The 18822-nt window shown below is 38.4% G+C and overlaps 2 protein-coding genes across 2 annotated transcripts in view; one reads left to right on the top strand and one right to left on the bottom strand.

Moving 5' to 3' along the window:
- Positions 1-17241, bottom strand: part of LOC150077267 (vesicle transport protein GOT1B-like) — an 82637-nt gene extending 65396 nt beyond the window's left edge. The window contains exon 1 of the mRNA XM_090386494.1: positions 16876-17241. Within this exon, the coding sequence (XP_090242620.1) occupies positions 16876-16900 (25 nt within the window). The 5' untranslated portion in view covers positions 16901-17241. The remainder of the gene's footprint in view (positions 1-16875) is intronic.
- A 223-nt stretch (positions 17242-17464) lies between these two features.
- On the top strand, positions 17465-18521 carry bigmax (helix-loop-helix-leucine zipper transcription factor bigmax). Its single transcript, XM_090386983.1, has one exon. The coding sequence runs from the start codon at positions 17638-17640 to the stop codon at positions 18370-18372; it is 735 nt and encodes a 244-aa protein (XP_090243109.1). The 5' UTR covers positions 17465-17637; the 3' UTR covers positions 18373-18521.
- The last annotated feature ends 301 nt before the right edge of the window (positions 18522-18822 follow it).

The following is an 18822-nucleotide window of genomic DNA, read 5'->3' on the forward strand; positions in this document are numbered from 1 at the left end:
AACCTTTATTGGCAACAAACTCTGGGTTAACAGTAGATTCTCCATTTTCTTTTAAATGGTTATAAAGTTTGAGTGCCTTTTGTTTAATTATATTGACATCTAATGTGATCTGTTTTTTACTGCTATTGTCAATCCACATACTGAGTGCTTTTACAATTTTCTCAATTATAGGTGCTCTGGAACGAGCTGTCCTATTTGTGGAAATGAAAGATGCTGCAGGACCAACAGCAGTTCTAATTTTCTGTTAATTTTTCTTTATGGTCCGGATTGTTGCTTCATTTTTTTCCCCTTTTTTTAAGATGATCCCAAATTTGTATCTTTCATTCTAGAGAAAAAAGTTTCTTTTGAGTGGTGCTTTTTTACTTTCCTTAGGCATAATTTAGGGCTGGAATTTTTTTTTTTTTTTTTTTATGAGAACCCCAAACACGAGAGGTATTAGAACCTATAGTACTTAGTACCGTGCTTGGGTTGGAGGTTGAGAAGACGAAAGAAGATATTTGTTGACATTGGACTTGAACTTCTGTAGATTGTAATTTTCAGGAAATACGTATGAAGGAAGGTTGTTCCAGAAAACGGCAGTTGAATGAATAAATGAGGAAGATGAAAAGTTGGTTCTGTGGGTTTGAAGTTGGACAGTAAATGGATGTTGGCTGATGGCGGCACGTGTTCGGACTGTTTTGAAAGAGAGAGCGGGAATTATAGAAGCCAATTCAGAAGAACAGTTGTTATTGTTGTTATTTTGGATTTTAGGAGCATTAGCAACTAAGGCCATATTGCTCCGGGATATGCGGTGGTCATTCCCTGACCTTTCCGCATCCTCCGTATTTGGTGGTGACGGGCTCGAACCCCGGTCTAATCAAGAAGCGTGTGCTACGCACTGCTGCTCCTTCCCACCTGGCTAAGGAGGCGCCCCAGAAGAACAGTGCCCATGGAAGTATCTGTAGAAGAGGCATGCAGCAGAAACAGTATGTCTATGAGAAAGCGAGTGGAGAGACTCTGTTAGAGATGAATCATTAATTAACCTAACTGCCCTCTTCTGAATAGAATCAAGAAGCTTGAGAGAGGTTTTGGGGGCACCACCCCAGATGTGGGAACAATATTCCATGGGCAGCTGTTTGGAAGAAAAGTAACGCCGAAAGCGAAAACCAAGTTTTTTAGATGCAGAGGAAGCAATATTTGTAATGTGCTTGTGCCAAGAGAGATTAGAATTCAGGGTAATCCCCAAAAGAGATATATCATTTTGCCTAGAAATCGGAGTGTCACTAAAGATAAGCATAGGAGCAGAAGAATCCTTTTTGCGAGATATAAGACAAGACTGAGTTTTAGAAGGGTTGAAATCAACTAAGCTGTCTTTGCCCCACTGGAGAATTACCTGAAGATCGGCATTTAAGGAATTGGCAGAAGATTTTCGAGAACTTGAAGCTGATTGAGCAGGACAAGGTTTCTCAAAATGGAAAGTTGAATGCAATGTGCTATCATCGGCAAAACTATGGATAGGATTTCCAGTCAATGGAAGAAGGTCATTGATATACAAGAGGAAAAGAGTGGGGGAAAGAACTGAACCTTGGGGGACACCGGCATTAGTGGAGAAGTTAGAAGACAGAGAGCCATATACCATCACCCTCAGTGAGCGATCAGAGAGAAAACTGGATAACCAATTACTAAAAACAGTTGGCAAACCATAAGATGGAAGCTTGTTTAGAAGACCTTTATGCCAAACACAATCAAAAGCCTTTGAGATGTCAAGAGCAACTACTTGTGTTTCACCGAACCTTTCCATTGAATTAGTCCATAAATGGGTAACATACGCCAGGATATCACCAGTGGATCGACACTGACGGAATCCATACTGGCGATTGTTGATCAGACGGAAGGTTTCTAGGTAGTTTAAGAGTTGGCGGTTAATTGATTTCTACATTACTTTAGAAAGAGTAGAAGTAATTGCAATGGGACGATAATTGGATGGGAGGGATTTGTCACTCTTTTTAGGAACTGGCTGGATATGAGCAAATTTCCAAGCAGAAGGAAAAACACCTTTGGAATAAGAAAGTGAAAAAAGGCGGCAAAGAATAGGAGTAAGTTCAGGAGCACAAGTTTTGAGAACAAGTGGAGAAATACCATCAGGACCTGGAGCTTTCTTAGCATCAAGATTCATCAAAATCCTTCTGATATCCTTTTGACGGAAGACCACAGGAGGCATTGAATGGAGCGTGTTAGGAATGGTGGGAGGTGTTTTACCAAGATCATTAATACATGAGCTGGAAGAAAAATGGGATGCTAGCAGGTCAGCTTTATCCTTGGCTGAAGTGACAACAGAACCATCAGGTTTGGATAGAGGCGGGAGCAGAGATGGGCAAAAGTTGCGGCCAATAGCTTTGGCAAGAGACCAGAATGCTCGGCTACCATTAGGGCAAGAAGCAAGTTTTCTACTCTTAGCCTGTTGAAACTCTAGTTTGGACTGATTAATAACTGCTTTACAATTGTTGCGAGCTTTGGTGTAGGCAGAAAATGAAACTGAAGAATTAGAAACAAGCCAATTACGATATGCAACATTCTTCTCTTGGACAGCCTTAGCACATTTATTGGAAAACCAAGGTTTAGATAAAGGACGAGATTTTAAAGTGGAGTGTGGGATAAAGGATTCCATTCCTGCAAGAATAATTTCACTGACATGATCTGAGCAAACGTTGACATCAGAAGTTTTGAAACAGTAATCAGACCAAGGAAAAGAAGAAAAGAAGTCTCGCAGGTCATCCCATTTTGCATTCTTGTAATGCCAAACAATACGAGGTTGGGAATAGCCATGAGATAAAGGTTCCATTGGGGAAGAGACAATCACCTAGTTGTGATCTGAAGTGCGTAAAGGACCTCTCACTTCGACCTTGTACTTAGAAGGGTTGTTTGTGAGAAAAAGATCAAGCGTATTGGCTGTATGATTAGGATTGTCCGGTATTCTTGTAGGTAAATGAACAATCTGTGCTAGGTCATTAGTAATTGCAAAAGCCTCAGCTTCTTGACCTGCTGGGTCGGTGTGACTAGAAAATGGAAGCCAGCTGGAGTTGTGAACATTAAAATCACCAAGGAAAATTACCTCACTGTTAGGAAAGTTAGACTGGAGAAAGTCAAGTTGCAAAGAGAGGAAGTCAAAGAGCTCCAAGTGATTGGTGGAGTTAGGAGAACGGTAGAGACAACAGATGAATTTGATACAATGAGGTAGAGAGATTTTAAGCCAGAGAAGATCAAAGAGAGGAGATTCCAAATTGCCAAGTCTCTGACAGGGAATATCAGAACGGACATATGCACAAGTACCACCTTTGAGGCGAAAGGAATCATACAGCAAATAATTTGGACATCTGAGATGAGAAGTAGTTGAATCAACTGATAACTGAGATTCAGTCAGAAAAAGTACATGGGGTTTGGAAGACTGCAAGTGGAAATGGACATCGTTGAGACTGGAATTAAAAAAAGTAAAGTGCAGCCATTATCAACCCACTGCAGGGTGGAAGCCTCCTCAACAATTCATGCTGAGGGAAATGGACCATAATCTGCCACGCTGGTCCAGTGCGGATTGGCAGATCGACCGTATTCAGCAGTCAGGGTCTTGAACCCCGGTCTACTCAAAGAGCGTGTGCTACTGCACTCCCGCTCCTGCCCACTCGGCTACGAATTAAGACCACGTATATTTGTGAAATGAATTAGGAAGTCCTTCCTAATTAGGAAGTGTTGTGAATTAAATTCACAACAAAGAAATTATTCCAATATGGTTCTTAAGAACAAAGTTTGGTAATACTTACCTAGAAAAATTTATAAACAATCAAATAAAAACCAAAATAACCTTACAAAAACTTACGAAGTTACGAAATGCTTCAAAGTCACAATTTTTTATGATCTCAGACAAGCACAAGAGCACAGAACCTAACATTGGGATTTCACAACAAAATAAAATATGGGGATTCCCAAATAATGTTTTTTGCATAATGACTAGCGAGTCAACAAAGGGAATTCACAAAAAAGAATGTAAATTTCAAAAAATTACATCCAACATAATTTCGAAAAATTACATCCAATTAGCACAGTTCCCCCCGCAAAAAAGCTCAAAAATACCATGTTATACAAGGCTTGCCGCAATTCTCTAACCATGTTATATAACTACTGTGTTGTGCGAGGATTTCCACAATTTATGAATCATGTTAGAGCGAAACTGTGTTGTAGAAGTACCTTGTAGTAAATTGTAGAAGTACCTTGTTACACAGGGATTGCCTGTATATTCAAATGCTTTAGACAAGTAGTCCTTAAATGACTAATGTGAGCTTGGAAGTTTAGCTTGCTGTATAATATCAGTCCAAGAAATCTAATGGTACTAACAAGTAGGATTGGAGTTTTTGTTTATTTCTAGTTCAGGACGAGGATGGAGAGTCAGTAGCTTGCAGAAGTGAGTGACAGTGCATGTCTTTTCTGAAAGTCGATAACCATTCCAAGTGTCCAGGATTCTATTTTGGTTATGGCTAGTTGGAGCTGTCATTTGATGGTGTCTTCGTACTTTTGGACTGACAGGAAACTAGCATTAGCAAAGGCACATGATGCAAGAAAGCAAGCTTATATAGCATCAGCCAAAAAAAAACCAACCCCCCCCCCTTATTTCACCCATCCACTCGCTCCAAATGTTTGCCAAGTTCTTCCTAAATCTATTTAAGCTATCGCCTTCTACAACGACAGATAGAAGTTTGTTCCAGCAATCAACCACCCACCCGCTGGCTAAAGGCAAACTTCCGCACATCTATCCTACAACCATCTTTCCTCAATTTGAATTTATGCTCTCTCAGGCAATTATTCTGAACAAGAGGAAGTATCCCATCAGCATTGAGCATGCTCAAACCATTCGACGCTTTATATGCCTCAATCAAATCACCTCGCAGATGCCTAGTCTCCAAACATTGTAATTTGCAAAACTTAAGCCTTTGTTCTATTCACTAATCTTGTTGCCCTTCTCTGTACTTGTTCCAACAGCTCTACATCCTTCTTAAAATGAGGCCTCCAGACCTGTATACAGTACACAAGGTGTGGCCTGACCATTGCCTTATACAAGGGGATAATCACCTACTTATCCCTGCTAGAAAAATTTCTGTATATCATTGACAAGACACCATGAGCTACTCTTGCAGACCATCTGCACTGCTCAAAAAACTTCATATCTGCCTGCACAATTACCCCCAGGTCCTTTTCATTCTCTACCACTGTCAGTGTAGTACCACAGAGTTGATACGTTACTCTGGGGTTACTGCTTCCCATATGTAGTACTTTACATTTGTCAACGTTAAACTTCATTTACCACCTCTCAGCCCATCTGCTCAACTTTTCTAGATCCTGTTGCAGCACTGTACTGTCATTAGTGTCATTAACAACCCTGCCAAACTTTGTATCGTCTGCAAACTTGAACATTAAGCCTGATATACCATCATAAATATCATTTATAAATACAGAAAACAACAATGGACCCAACGCTGAACCCTGAGGGACTTCTAATAACATTAATCCACGATGAGCAGTGTCCATTGATTACCACTCTGTGTCTTCTCCCACTCAACCATCCCTTTATCCATAGCAGCAATTTATCTCCAATACCACACTGATCCAATTTGTGCAGCAGTCTTCCATGTGCAACAGTATCAAAGGCCTTTCTAAGATCCAAATATATAATATCAAAATTATCTTTGCATCCAGTTTCTTTGTGACTACATCATAGTATTCAATCAAATCGGTCAGACAAGACTTCCCCTTAAAAAACCCATGCTGTGTCCAAGCTATAACTGAAGTCTTGTCTAGATGATCCTGCAATGCTTCTTTAACCAGTTCCTCAATTAATTTCCCTGGAACATAAGTTAAACTAACAGATCTGTAATTACCAGTGTCTCCCTTTGATCCTCCTTTGTGGATTGAGGTCATATTTGCACAACTCCAGTCCATGGGTACCTCCCCTGAGTCCAAGGAACCTCTCATAATTATGGCTAAGGGTTTGCTTACTTCCTTTGCTGCCTCCTTTAATATAATTGGATAGATCCCATCCACCCCAGGTGCCTTTCTTATGTTTAACTTTAAAAATTTCTCCTCCACTTTACTCTCAGTTATTACAAGATTATCTAGCTTACTGCCAGATTTTAATACACCTTTGGCATTCCCCTCCCCGAATAACTCCTCATGTGTGAATGTAGATGCAAAATATTCATTTAGCTTGTTAGCTACCTGAGCAAGATCATCAACAGTTGAACAATTGATATCAAGTGGGCCAATCTGATTCATCCCCTTCCTTCTAGAGTTTATATAAGTAAAGAACTCTTTGCTGTTTTTCTTTGAATCCTTTGCCAAATATTTCTCGTAATCTGCCTTCGCCTGCCTAACCTCCTTTGTGACTTGGTTAGAGACCAGCTTATATCTATATTCTGTATGTATAGAATATAGAACTTGAACGATATTTCTTAGTTGGCAAGAAAAGCCTAGTAGCTTCCAAGATTAATTCTTTGAATGCTTTCCATTTTGAATTTGCTGTTGGTCCAACTATACAGAATTTAAATACTGTCTCAAACCACCGTAGTCACCTTTTCAAAAGCAAAAACCCTTCCCTTTACCCTTGATGGTATTATCTCTTTAAGTAAATCCCACTTCAGCACACTGTGATCACTGCCACCAGTGGTTCCTTTATGTGCAGATTCTTAATGCATGAAGAATCACTACTGATAATCAGATCAAGGTATTACTCCCTCCAGTTGCCTCTCGAACATGCTGCTGTAGAAAACAATCATCCAATAAATCCACAAAAGCCTTGCTAGTGTGTGAGTGACCAACCCACAAATTCCAGTCAATATCTGGGAAATTAAAATCCCCCATTATAAGACACTGATTTACTATCCCACTATTTCTTTGCACAATTGCTGATTATACTCATCAGATTCATTAGGCCTATAACACACACCTAATCTCATTTTTCCTTTCCTAGTGCTTATGTCACACCAAACAGCCTCAACATTGCATTGTCCACCAACATGAATTGGATGCATTTCCTTAGATTTTGTGTGTTTCTTAACTAACAGCATAACCCTTCCTCCCTTCCTATACTTACTGTACACATTGTACTCTCCAAATTCCAATTCTGCACTGCTTATGTCTGCGTGACACCACGTCTCTGATATCCCAACAATATCTGCCTTTGATATCTTGACTAGCACTTCAAGCTCATCAAATTTATTAACTATACTCCTAGCATTGGTGTGCATGCACCTATTTCTACTCTTAGTTACCCTAACACAGCCCATTTACTTGTTCCACTATGACTCCCAGCAGTCCTGGAAATCCCATGTGCCTTGCTTTCCAGGCTGTTGCTCAATTGCATTTCAATAGAAGCAGTGCAAGAATCATTTTCACCTCTGCCAGTGACTACTGTTAATCTATTAGACTGTGTATCCCCCAAGCACACGCTCTTTGAGTAGACCGGGGTTCAAGCCCCTGATTGCTGAATATGGTCGATCTGCCAACCCACAATGGACCAGCGTGGCAGATTATGGTCCATTTCGCTCAGCATGAATTGTTGAGGAGGCTTCCATCATGCAGTGGGTTGATAACAGCTGCACTTTACCTTTTTTATCCCCCAAGCTAGCAGTTTTCCGACCTATCTAACTCTGCCTCGATAGCATCAACAAATATTCTTGCACCCTTTCTATTTAAGTGTATCCCATCCCTGTAGAAGCAGTCTCTTCTGTTAACAAGCACAGACGAAGCTGAAAAAAATTCTACTCCTTGAGCCTTGCATAATATCCCCAGGGCCGAATTGATTGACAAGGCTCTGGTCATATACTCTCTCCTATTGTGTCTTGGCAGAATTGCAGACACTTTCAAATTCAACCCTAAGTCATGGCTTTTTTTCAGCATTGACTTGTACTTGTTAAGTAATTCCGCTGGTCTCCTACTCTTAATATCATTAGTGCCAATGTGTACAACAATATCACCCTTTGTGCCCTTAAAAGATGATATCTGCTCTACAACGTCATCAACCTTTGCCCCTGGCAGACATACCCTAGTCCTGTTCCATCTATCCTTTTTACACAATATGTTCCTCATTTCTCTAACAATTGAGTCACCTACAACAACTTTGGGACCAGCGCATTCTGCCTTGGGGTTGCGTGATGTTCAAGTGCAAGCTCTGGCATTGATATGGGCAGCTAAGAGCTTGATGGGCCCCTGAATTTAAATCCTTCGAGGGCATCCACCCTGTCCTTCAAGCCCTTATATAAGCCCATAACAATGCTGAGTTGGCACCGGATTTCCTTCCACTCCTTACATCACGCGCACACACAAAGACCCTTGGCAATATCATGTCCCATTCCTGATTGCTCCACAAACACCAAACAAGCAGTACATTTCAATGGACTGTGATTCAGAGGACAACCGTCCCCCTCATACTCCCCTGAGCCACAGCCCTTCCATTAGATTGAGCCTTTTTGCTTTGCTGCTCTGGTCTGAGTCATGATTTCTATTCAAGTTCAATAAAATTCCAATACAAAACATAACAATAAACTTATATCCCAATGCAGTTATAACATTATATATGTGTATTTCGGCATAGAATATTATCTCCGAGTTATGTTACATGACTTCCTTATCCCGTGTCAACTTATATTAATTTATTAATAAATTTAGGATGAAGTTTGTAAAAATTCAGTTGCTATATTTATTTAGTTAAAAAAGTACAATTCAATTGACATGGTAAGGTCAATTGGTATAAATGGTAAGGTCGTCCACATACATGTAAGCTTGAATGGTATTCGGGAAATCCCGTGTCATGTTGCTAACCCAAATTGAGAATAGTGTTGAACTAAGAATGTCTTCCTCCTGACTGTGAGATGCAGACAGTATGTTTTTATACCGGACCTGAAATGAACACAGGCACAAGAAATTGTGAATTATTTCAAGCAACTTTCCCCTTAGTCCTAGATGGTAAAGATCCATTATAATACCATGATGTCAAGTAGTGTCAAATGCCTTTTCAAAGTCTAAGTTGACCATGACTAGATGTTGTTTCGTGACAAAGGCATTGCAGATACGAGATTTGGCTTTGATGAGCACATCTAGGATTGATATTTTTTCCGAAAGCTACACTAATGATCTGGCAGGAGAGTCTGTGACTGCAGGAACCAAGTGAGCCTTGTTTAAACCATCCTTTCAAAATTTTTACCCATGCAGCTGGTGAGAGATATTGGCCTATAATTTTGAATCAGGGAAGGATCTTTGCCTGGTTTAGGTAAGGCAATAATGAAAGAATGGCATTAGCAAGAAGGATAGACATTTTCAGAGAATATCTGATTGTAGAAAATCAACAGGGTAGAAAAGGCCTCTTCAATGCGTCATCATAATGTAATGAACACCATTTGGGCCTGCAGCACTGTTGGAAGATCTATTTAATGATTCTTTAAAATGTTCTATTAATGTAAAGGGTTGGTTGTATGGGAAGGAGCAGTGCATGAAGAAGTTGATTTTATACAGTTCTGCAAGGAGGCAAAAGCAGAATTTATGGCAAACGATTCTTCTAGTGCATTAGCAACTTCTTCAGGACTAGACACATCTTTCCCTTTCCAGCGAAGTATCGGCAGAGAGCAGACAAACAAATTTGCCATTTCGGGCCATATCCTTCTCCAGATGAGTCATGTGCCAGTGTCTTTTGTCATGGTTGAGGCTAAAGCAATCCACAAATTGCATTTCTCTTTCTGTCTAATTTGTCTTGCTTTAGCTTTCAATCTTTTATAAGCAATTAAGTTACTAGTGGTGGGATACTTGCAGAAATTTGGAATGGAAGCATTAGTGGCAGTCAGAATCTGATTGGTTATGTAGGTAGTTAGATCATCAATAGGTTTCTGTTAAACATAAATTTTATCTGAAAGCATTTTGGCAGAATATACCATACTCGTACATTCAACAGGTCTTCACACCCTGTCCAGGACCAAAGGAAAGGAAACTTGCTAGAGTACAGCTGACCCTAGCAAGCTGTTGTTTGTTTGTTATTTGGTTTTTAGGAGCATTAGCAACTAAGGCCATATTGCTCCGGGATATGCTGTGGTCATTCCATGACCTTTCCACATCCTCCATATTTGGTGGTGACGGGCTCGAACCCCAGTCTAATCAAGAAGCATGTGCTACGCACTGCTGCTGCTTCCCACCTGGCTACGGAGGCGCCTCCCCTAGCAATCAAGCAGACTTTTTAGCTGATTGACCCTGAATGGGCTGACATAGGACCACTTGTCTTGGTAGAAGCAGGGACCGAAGTGGCATATTAACCACCTTAACCACCAGGCTACCTCTTTCCAGCAAGTCCAGGGACTGCAGCACAAGACAGACATGCAGGATTCTAGTAATGGTAACCTAGAACCAATAACTCGAACAGAAAGACACAGTCAGAAGTATCTGTAATCCTACTAGGGATTTTGTATGTTATGTTATTTTTGGTTTTTAGAAGCATTAGCAACTAAGGCCATATTGCTCCGGGGATATGCGATGGTCATTCCCTGACCTTTCCGCATGCTCCGTATTTGGTGGTCACAGGTTTGAACCTCGGTCTAATCATGAAGCGTGTGCTATGCACTGCTGCTCCTGCCTACCTGGCTACGGAGGCGCCATAGGGATTTTGTTAGACTGCTTCATATTGTCTCTCAACTATTCTGTCTCCATCTCCCCTGCTCACGTTCTTGGCTTTGTCCTATGTTAGTGAAGGTGTAGGCAATGGTTCCCAGTGATGCTAATCTGTAGATTCACCACATACACGTGCCCATGACAAAGGGCCTTGGATTCCGAGGCAGTTCCTATTGATCAGATTTTTGCAAATGGGCTTCCTATTCACAAAGGATTTGAAAGAGTAACATGGGCAATTATAGACTTTAAGCTTGACTTATGTTCCAGGGAAAATAATGGAGTAAGAGTTTAAAGAAATACTGCATTGTATCATCTTAACAGGAATAGAATTAAATGGAAATCACAGGATGGGTTTGTAAAGGGGAGAGGAATCCTGCCTGACCAATCTGATTAGCTACTATGACATGGTAACAAGGAACTGGTTGCAAACAACTTTGAAATCATATATTTAAATTTCATTAAAGCTTTTGACACCATTCCACATGAACCAGTGTAGCATTAGGAGCACATTACTGATGATCGAGTGGAAGAAAACAGATGGTAGGTTATAAGTGGGCACTGCTCTTCTTGGACTAATATTATTAGCGAGTTCCTCAAAGTTCAGTGCTGGGGCCCCCTTACTATTTATGATATTCATTAATGATACTGACTAAGCAAATAAAACTTATTGTCTAAGTTTGCATATGATAAAAAGTTGGAAAGTTAACGCCACAAATCAAGACATACTACTATTGCAAGACCTAGAATATCTGGGCAGATAGGTCGAGAAGTAGCAACTGAGGTTTAACATTGGTAAATGCAATTTACTGCATATGAGCAGGAGTAATCCCAGAATTACATATAAATTAAGTGATACCACACCCAAAGTGGTGGAGAATGAAAGAGATTTATGGGCAATTGTACAGTCTGACATGATGTTCTCCAAGCAGCACAAACAGGCTGCTAGAATAGCTAATGGGGGTTCTGTCAATGATACACAGGAATACCGCCAGCAAGGACAAAAAGGAGATTATTCCATTGCATAGGACAATGGTTAAGCCACATCTTGAAGTCTCATTTTAAGAAAGATGTGGCTCTCTTAAAACAGGTGCAGAAAAGAGCAATCAGATTAGTCAAGCACAGAAAGAGGTACTCTTATAACAAAAGATTTCAGTTCTGCACATTTCGCTGTTTGGAAACTAGGCAACTGCTAGGAGACCTGATTGAAGATCTCCTCGCTGTTTAAGGCTTTAAATGTTTTGAGTAAACTTAAAGATGGTGGTGGTATTCTAACTTTTTCTCCGAAAACACACACACACATGGACAAACTGAAAAAGGATGACTGCAGGATAAATATGCAAAAATTTATTTTCAGCCAGTGAGTAACTGACTGTTAGAACAAAAACTACCAACTGATGTTATGGAAGCGAATAGTTTGAATAAATTTAAGGAACAATTAAATATATTATTAGAGGGACAGATGAGGAGGGTAGTTTTTTTTTTTTTTTTTGTTTTCGGTGATGCTATATAAGCTTGCTCCTTTGCCAGTACTACTACTAATAATAACAATAAAAAAGGGCCCACAGTTCCTGTGATCATCTTCACTAAACCCAGATTTCTAGATGAAATTATATATTTCAATTGACGATTAATGTGTCTTCTAATCTTTCTCTCTTGGCAGAAGAACAACATAAATAGTGCACTCCTGAATTACTCAAAAAAAGAATTTAATTAACAAGTTAGTTAATGTATGAAGTGTGTTAAATTTCAGGTGCATTAGCAAATACAGTAGTAATAATGACTTACAACAAAGCAAGTCAATATACCGACATGAAAAGTTTTTACAAAGATTCCTAAAATATTCTAAGTAAGCAGTGAAATGGATCAGAGCTCTTGTTCAAAGTTTCTGCAAGGAAATGGGAAGGGAATGCTAGGAAATCGGAATTGAACTTGCATTCATCTCTTCATCTCAGAGTCAACAGAATATATGTTCAAAATTTGGTAGCAATCTACATTTTTCCTGTCAATTAATGTGAAAACATACTTTCATTTATGCATATTTTTGTAGGGGGAGGAGAACTGTGAACTCATAACTGGACCTGAAATTTTTACAAGTTTGAAAATTTTTTTTTTTTAATGAAAACTCCAAACGAGAGGTATTAGAACGTATAGTACTTAGTAGCGTGATTGGGTTGGAGGTTAAGAAGACGAAAGAAGATATTTGTTGACATTAGACTTGAACTTCTGTAGACTGTAATTTTCAGGAAAGACAACGAAGGAAGGTTGTTCCAGAAAACAGAAGCTGAATGAATAAATGAGGAAGATGAAAAGTTGGTTCTATGAGTTTGAAGTTGGACAGTAAATGGATGTTGGCTGGTGGCGCATGTGTTTGGACTGTTTTGAAAGAGAGAGTGGAAATTATAGAAGCCAATTCAGAAGAACAGTGCCCATGGAAGTATTTGTAGAAAAGGCATGCAGTAGAAACAGTACATCTTTGAGACAGCGAGTGGAGAGACTCTGTTAGAGAGGAGTCATTAATTAACCTAACTGCCCTCTTCTGAATGGAATCTAGAAGCCTGAGAGAGGTTTTGGGAGCACCACCCCAGATGCGGGAACAATATTCCATGGTAGGGCAGATTTGCGATTTGCACAGAGTGAACAGCTGTTTGGAAGAAAAGTAATGCCAAGAGCAAAGGAGAAAACCAAGTTTTTTAGATGCAGAGGAAGCAATATTTGTAATATACTTGTGCAAAGAGAGATTAGAAGTCAGGGTAATCCCCAAAAGAGATATATCAACTTGCCTAGAAATCAGTGTCACCAAAAATAAGCATAGAAGCAGAAGAATCCTTTTTGCGAGATATAAGACAAGACTGAGTTTTAGAAGGACTGAAATCAACTAAGTTGTCTTTGCCCCACTGGAGAATTACCTGGAGATTGGCATTTAAGGAATTGGTAGCGGATATTTGAGAAGTTGAAACTGATTGAGCAAGGTAAGGTTTCTCGAACTGGAAAGTGGAATGCAATGTGCTATCATCAGCAAAACTATGGATAGGATTTCCAGTCAATGGAAGAAGGTCATTAATATACAAGAGGAAGAGAGTGGGGGAAAGAACTGAACCTTGGGGGACACCAGCATTAGTGGAGAAGTTAGAAGACAGAGAGCTATCTACCATCAACCCTCAGTAAGCGACAAGAGAGAAAACTTGAAAATCTGGCCTCAAACCGACGTTTTGTTCTAGAGTGAAATATATTTTCATTTATATCAGTGGTTCCCAAACTACTGAGATCTACGGACCCCTTCAAAAATAAAAAAAAATTTGCAGACCCCTATACATTACATATGCATATATATGGTCGACCACCATTTCACAGACCCCATGCAACTGGTCTACAGACTACCAGGGGTCTGCTGACCACAGTTTGGGAAACACTGATTTATATGAATAAATTTGTTTGGTTGGGGCAAGGTGAGGCAGTGCACAGGGGCTATGATTGCTCTTAAAAGCTTTGCAGGGACCAAGAAAACATGCTGAAAATGTGATGTTGATTGAACTTTTTCTTATTAAGTAATATCTGCACATCCAATAACTTACTTCCATTACAAGTTAGATAATGTAAGCAGTTCATTACATTTCAAGTGCATTTTATTTTTCCTTAAAATTAATTGAATTTTTTTTTTTATTTTCTATGATCAACTGAAGTTAAACAAATAATGTTATCTTCTTATCGATTAACTACCGAGTTTATAACTTTATAGAACACTTAATAAAACTCCATAGTTTGACATTTTCAAAACTTAGTCTTCAGTTAATTACAAATGTATAACATTTATTATTCTTCCCCATTATACTTTTTATTTTACCTCTGAAGTCTCCTTTCTATATATGTATCTCTTCAAGAGTGACGTCACATTCACGAGTCTTATATAACAATATACACGAAGCATGCAAGGTCTGTTTAAAGCTAACAATACTGCATTAAAACTATAATATATACAGGGTTCAACAAAAGGGCTCAATATGCTCGCCTATGGTGAGCAGATATTACCAGCTGGTGAGTAGCTACAGACTAGACAAAATAGAATGGTTTTATTAACATTAATAAAAAAATTATTCTAACATTCACAAAGCTTTTGAGACTGCATCAATAGTCAAAGAAGGATGAACAATGATAACTGCCGCCATGATAACAGATATGCCATCTTGGTCTCTGGTGGTGCATGGTTGGAGTTACATGAATCACATTGTTTGGTATTACTGTTCTTATTCTAATTAGTACTTTATGCCATTAAAAACAAAAAAATACTTTTTTGTGTGGCGAGTAGGGTTTTGAATAATCTGTCAAGCCCTAAATACATGAATTTCTTTTTAACATACGAATCGTATGGAAAAAATAAATAACTGTCAGATTTCTATTTGTCAAATTTAATGAAATTTGGGATGGCATGTGACAAATTTTTCTATATCAACCAAATATAAAATTTCATGAAAATCTGTCCAGTGGGAGTCAAGCTGTTATGTGCAGGCAGATGGAAATGGTAAAGACAATGGGTGGTTATGCAAATACTCTGTTTCTTATGAAGTCTCTCAGACATTCAGTTTATGCTGTCTTTTCTATAGATATAGAAAAGCATGCAAAATTGTGTACAGAACAGTGCAATGGGCACTGTTCTTGTGAACTGTAATTCTACTGCTCTCTTAATCTGAATAATATGATACATCAATTATCATTCGTTCACTATACAACTCCAAAATCACAAAACTTAAGTCTCCCTCATTTATCCCTTCTACTTCTGTTCATCAGAACAACCTTCCTTTATGTGTATTTCCTGAAAATTGCAATCTACAAAAATTCTAGCCTAATATCTTTATTTACTCAACCTCCAAATCATGCATGGTACCAGAGCAAAACTGTAAATTTAACCCCTCCTGCAGTGATACCTGGCAGTATGATATTTTACCACTACATTATTATTACCAGCCACATGGTGCAAGGAAGCCTGAAGCTTATGTTGCACCAGCCAAAAAAAAAAAAAAATACCTGAGTTACCCTGAGGGAGAGTCAAAAGTAGAAGGGAATCACCAAGAAAGAGAAGAATAATGATATCCAGCTCAGGACCTTAAGTGTGCCAAGCCTATACTCACCAGATGTGAGCCCCTGGGGTTTGTTTGAATACCTTTCATATTCAGAGTTTTCATTTAAAAAAACACATTTGGAGATAACTAGTAGAAAAGCTACTTGGAAAGGCAATCCCAAATTCAGCAGAATAACAGGAGGGTATAAAAAAAAAAAAAAAAAAAAGCTTTAATCTTTCAGATTTCATATTTAACCCCAGGCTCACATCTGGTGAGTATGGGCTTGGCAAACCCAAGGCCCTGAGCTGGATATCATCATTCTTCTCTTTCTTGGCGATTCCTTTCTACTCCTCTCTCTGGGTAGCTCGGGAATTTTTTTTTGGCTGATGCAGCATAAGCCTCAGGCTTCCTTGTACCATATGTCTAATAATAATAATATGGTGCAAGGAAGGTTAAAGAGAAATAAAAATACATAAGCCTCTCAAGTCATCCTATAAGATGCATACCATTTGACAGCTGTCATAGCAGTTCAATCTTTTCTGCTGCTCATGGACTATCAACCCAACATAAAAGGGGAGGGGACACAATGACATAGAAATGCCTAGATTTTATTTAAAGATATACTAAACAAGCTTTGCTTCCTTGCATTATTTTGCCAATACCAATATATCTTTTGTAATTTTACTCTTAATGTGAACAAATATAATATTGAGAAGTTTCTATTCTAATTCTCTACAAAGATCAGCGGGTTGAGAAGTAATAACGGTGAAGGTGATAACTGTGGTGTACCCAAGAAATATTAAGCTATGTTCCACATTGGTAGCTTTCCTGGGCGTCAATACGTCACAGCAAAATTTTATATTAAACAAAATGGCTTTTTGGGGGAGGGGGGCTTAGGGTCCTTATCCCCCCGCGAAGTCCATCAAAGTTGAACGAATCTGGGTGGCCTTCACAATACGTTCTATTTGACAATTCACAGTCACCAAGTACGTATTATTTATCGAAAATCGCCACAAAAAAAAAAAAAAAAAAAATTCAAACGTAAATTTAAGTATTGGCGAATCTAAGCATTTTGGTAACCATTAGGATATACGAAAGTTTTACACCAACGACCGTCATTTGTCGAAATATTTTTTGAAATAATACTTACTCTGCATATCACTTAATTCAAGCATCGTGTAACCGTCTAAAATTCCAGTGACCTGACTGTGATTCTAACTAGTCTACGAAAAATGGTCTCAGCTATGTCTACCCATGAATCTAATGAATTATTTTTTCAAACTGGCCGCTTTGCGGCACCGTTTGCATCAGTAATTAATCCCCTTATGGTCTGTTAATTTGTTTTCGTTGTTATATCTACAGTATAAGTAGTTTGAAAGCTGCACAAGTCAAAAAATAAGCACATAATGCAGAAGTTATGGGATCCGTATCAAATAGCAAGATACAAGTTTTTATTGCCCTAATGTGGCGTCGTTATACTCTTGACAACTAATTTCATATGCACCGCAGGTTACTGACCAAAGTTTTACTTTTTTTTTTTTTTTTTTAAGTACAGTAGTTTGTATTAAGGAAGGATTGACACCAAGCCACGTTACACTCCGACAAGAAAACGTTATAGCAACGAGAATATAATCCATAACCTCGATCACAATGCCATTCTGCAATTTCTTCTGTTGGAGAATTGCAATACATGTGACCAAAATTGTGTATTTTAGTGTTGTTTACGTTACGACCTTAGTTTTGCGTGTTTGTTTTTTTAAATTTCTCGAAGTAAAGTTGAAGTTAGTACTTATTTAATGAAAAGTAATTACTTTTATATAGCAATGAGTTATGTGTGTTGTTTAACTTTCAAGATGTGTCTTATGTTAAAGTAAAATTTAGTAGTTGTAGCCCTTTTAAGATTAAAGTAAACATGGAAGATGAAATTACGAGCACGATGGACGAAAAGATTCAATTAAACGGAATTGAAGGCGAATCAAAATTTGGTATGTCCAGCCCTTCAGGTCATTCATCAGTTGGGATATTTTCATTTTCTCGGACATCATCCACTGGATCAATTGACATCTTGACTTCGTCATCTGCTCACAACACAGATGACGAAGATAGCGACCATAAATCTACACTAAGCTATAAAGAACGACGCAGAGAAGCCCATACACAAGCAGAGCAAAAGCGTCGTGATGCAATAAAGAAAGGATACGAAGATCTTCAGTATTTGGTACCCACTTGCCAACAGCAAGACAGTATTAGTAGTTATAAGCTGAGTAAAGCGACCGTCTTACAAAGATCTATTGACTATATTCAGTTTCTTCTCCAGCAGAAGAAAAAACAGGAAGACGAGCTCAATGCATTGAGAAAGGAAGTAGTTGCTTTACAGATTATGAAGACAAATTATGAACAGATAGTTAATGTCCACCAAAGCCAACCCGGTCAAAACCCAAGCCAAGTAAGCGATGAAGTAAAATTTCGAGTATTTCAAGCAATTTCCGATTCACTATTTCAGTCATTCAATTCGTCAATATCAGTGGCAAATTTTACGGAACTATCTGGATGTGTGTTCAGTTGGCTAGAAGAATACTGTAAACCTCAAACACTTCAAGAGATGGTATTGTCTATCTTGCGTCAGTTGAACCGTCAGCTTTCATAGCTGAACATGTCCAATAATGTATAGTAACATCCTTTCTACTCAGTTTTTCTATGTATATACCATGACATGAATTCTTGCACTGACTAAAGTGTAAGTAATCCAACCGAATGTTATATACGGGAAGGTTATTTCGCAAATTATAAACTCTAATAAGTATATAATTGTAAAATGACAATAAAATTACTTAAATGAAATTAATTATGCAAGTTTTGTACATATGCAGTGAATGAAATTTTATTTAGTTGAAATTAAGCCGAAATATTTACTTTCTAGTTTCCCAAAAATTTATTTTAGTATTGTTGAGATATATTTTTCAACTGAAATATTAGCAAATTGTAAGGCCTTACATTAGTTTACCAACATTTTAAAAAGTGGAAGTGTATAATCTTGTATCTGAAGTAACTGATATGTATATATAAAAAAATAATAATAATTCTTTTTATTAGTAAA

This window comes from Mastigoproctus giganteus, chromosome 12 (assembly GCF_048544385.1).
Source record: "Mastigoproctus giganteus isolate SK-2022 chromosome 12, ASM4854438v1, whole genome shotgun sequence".
Classification (NCBI taxonomy): Eukaryota; Metazoa; Arthropoda; class Arachnida; order Uropygi; family Thelyphonidae; genus Mastigoproctus; species Mastigoproctus giganteus.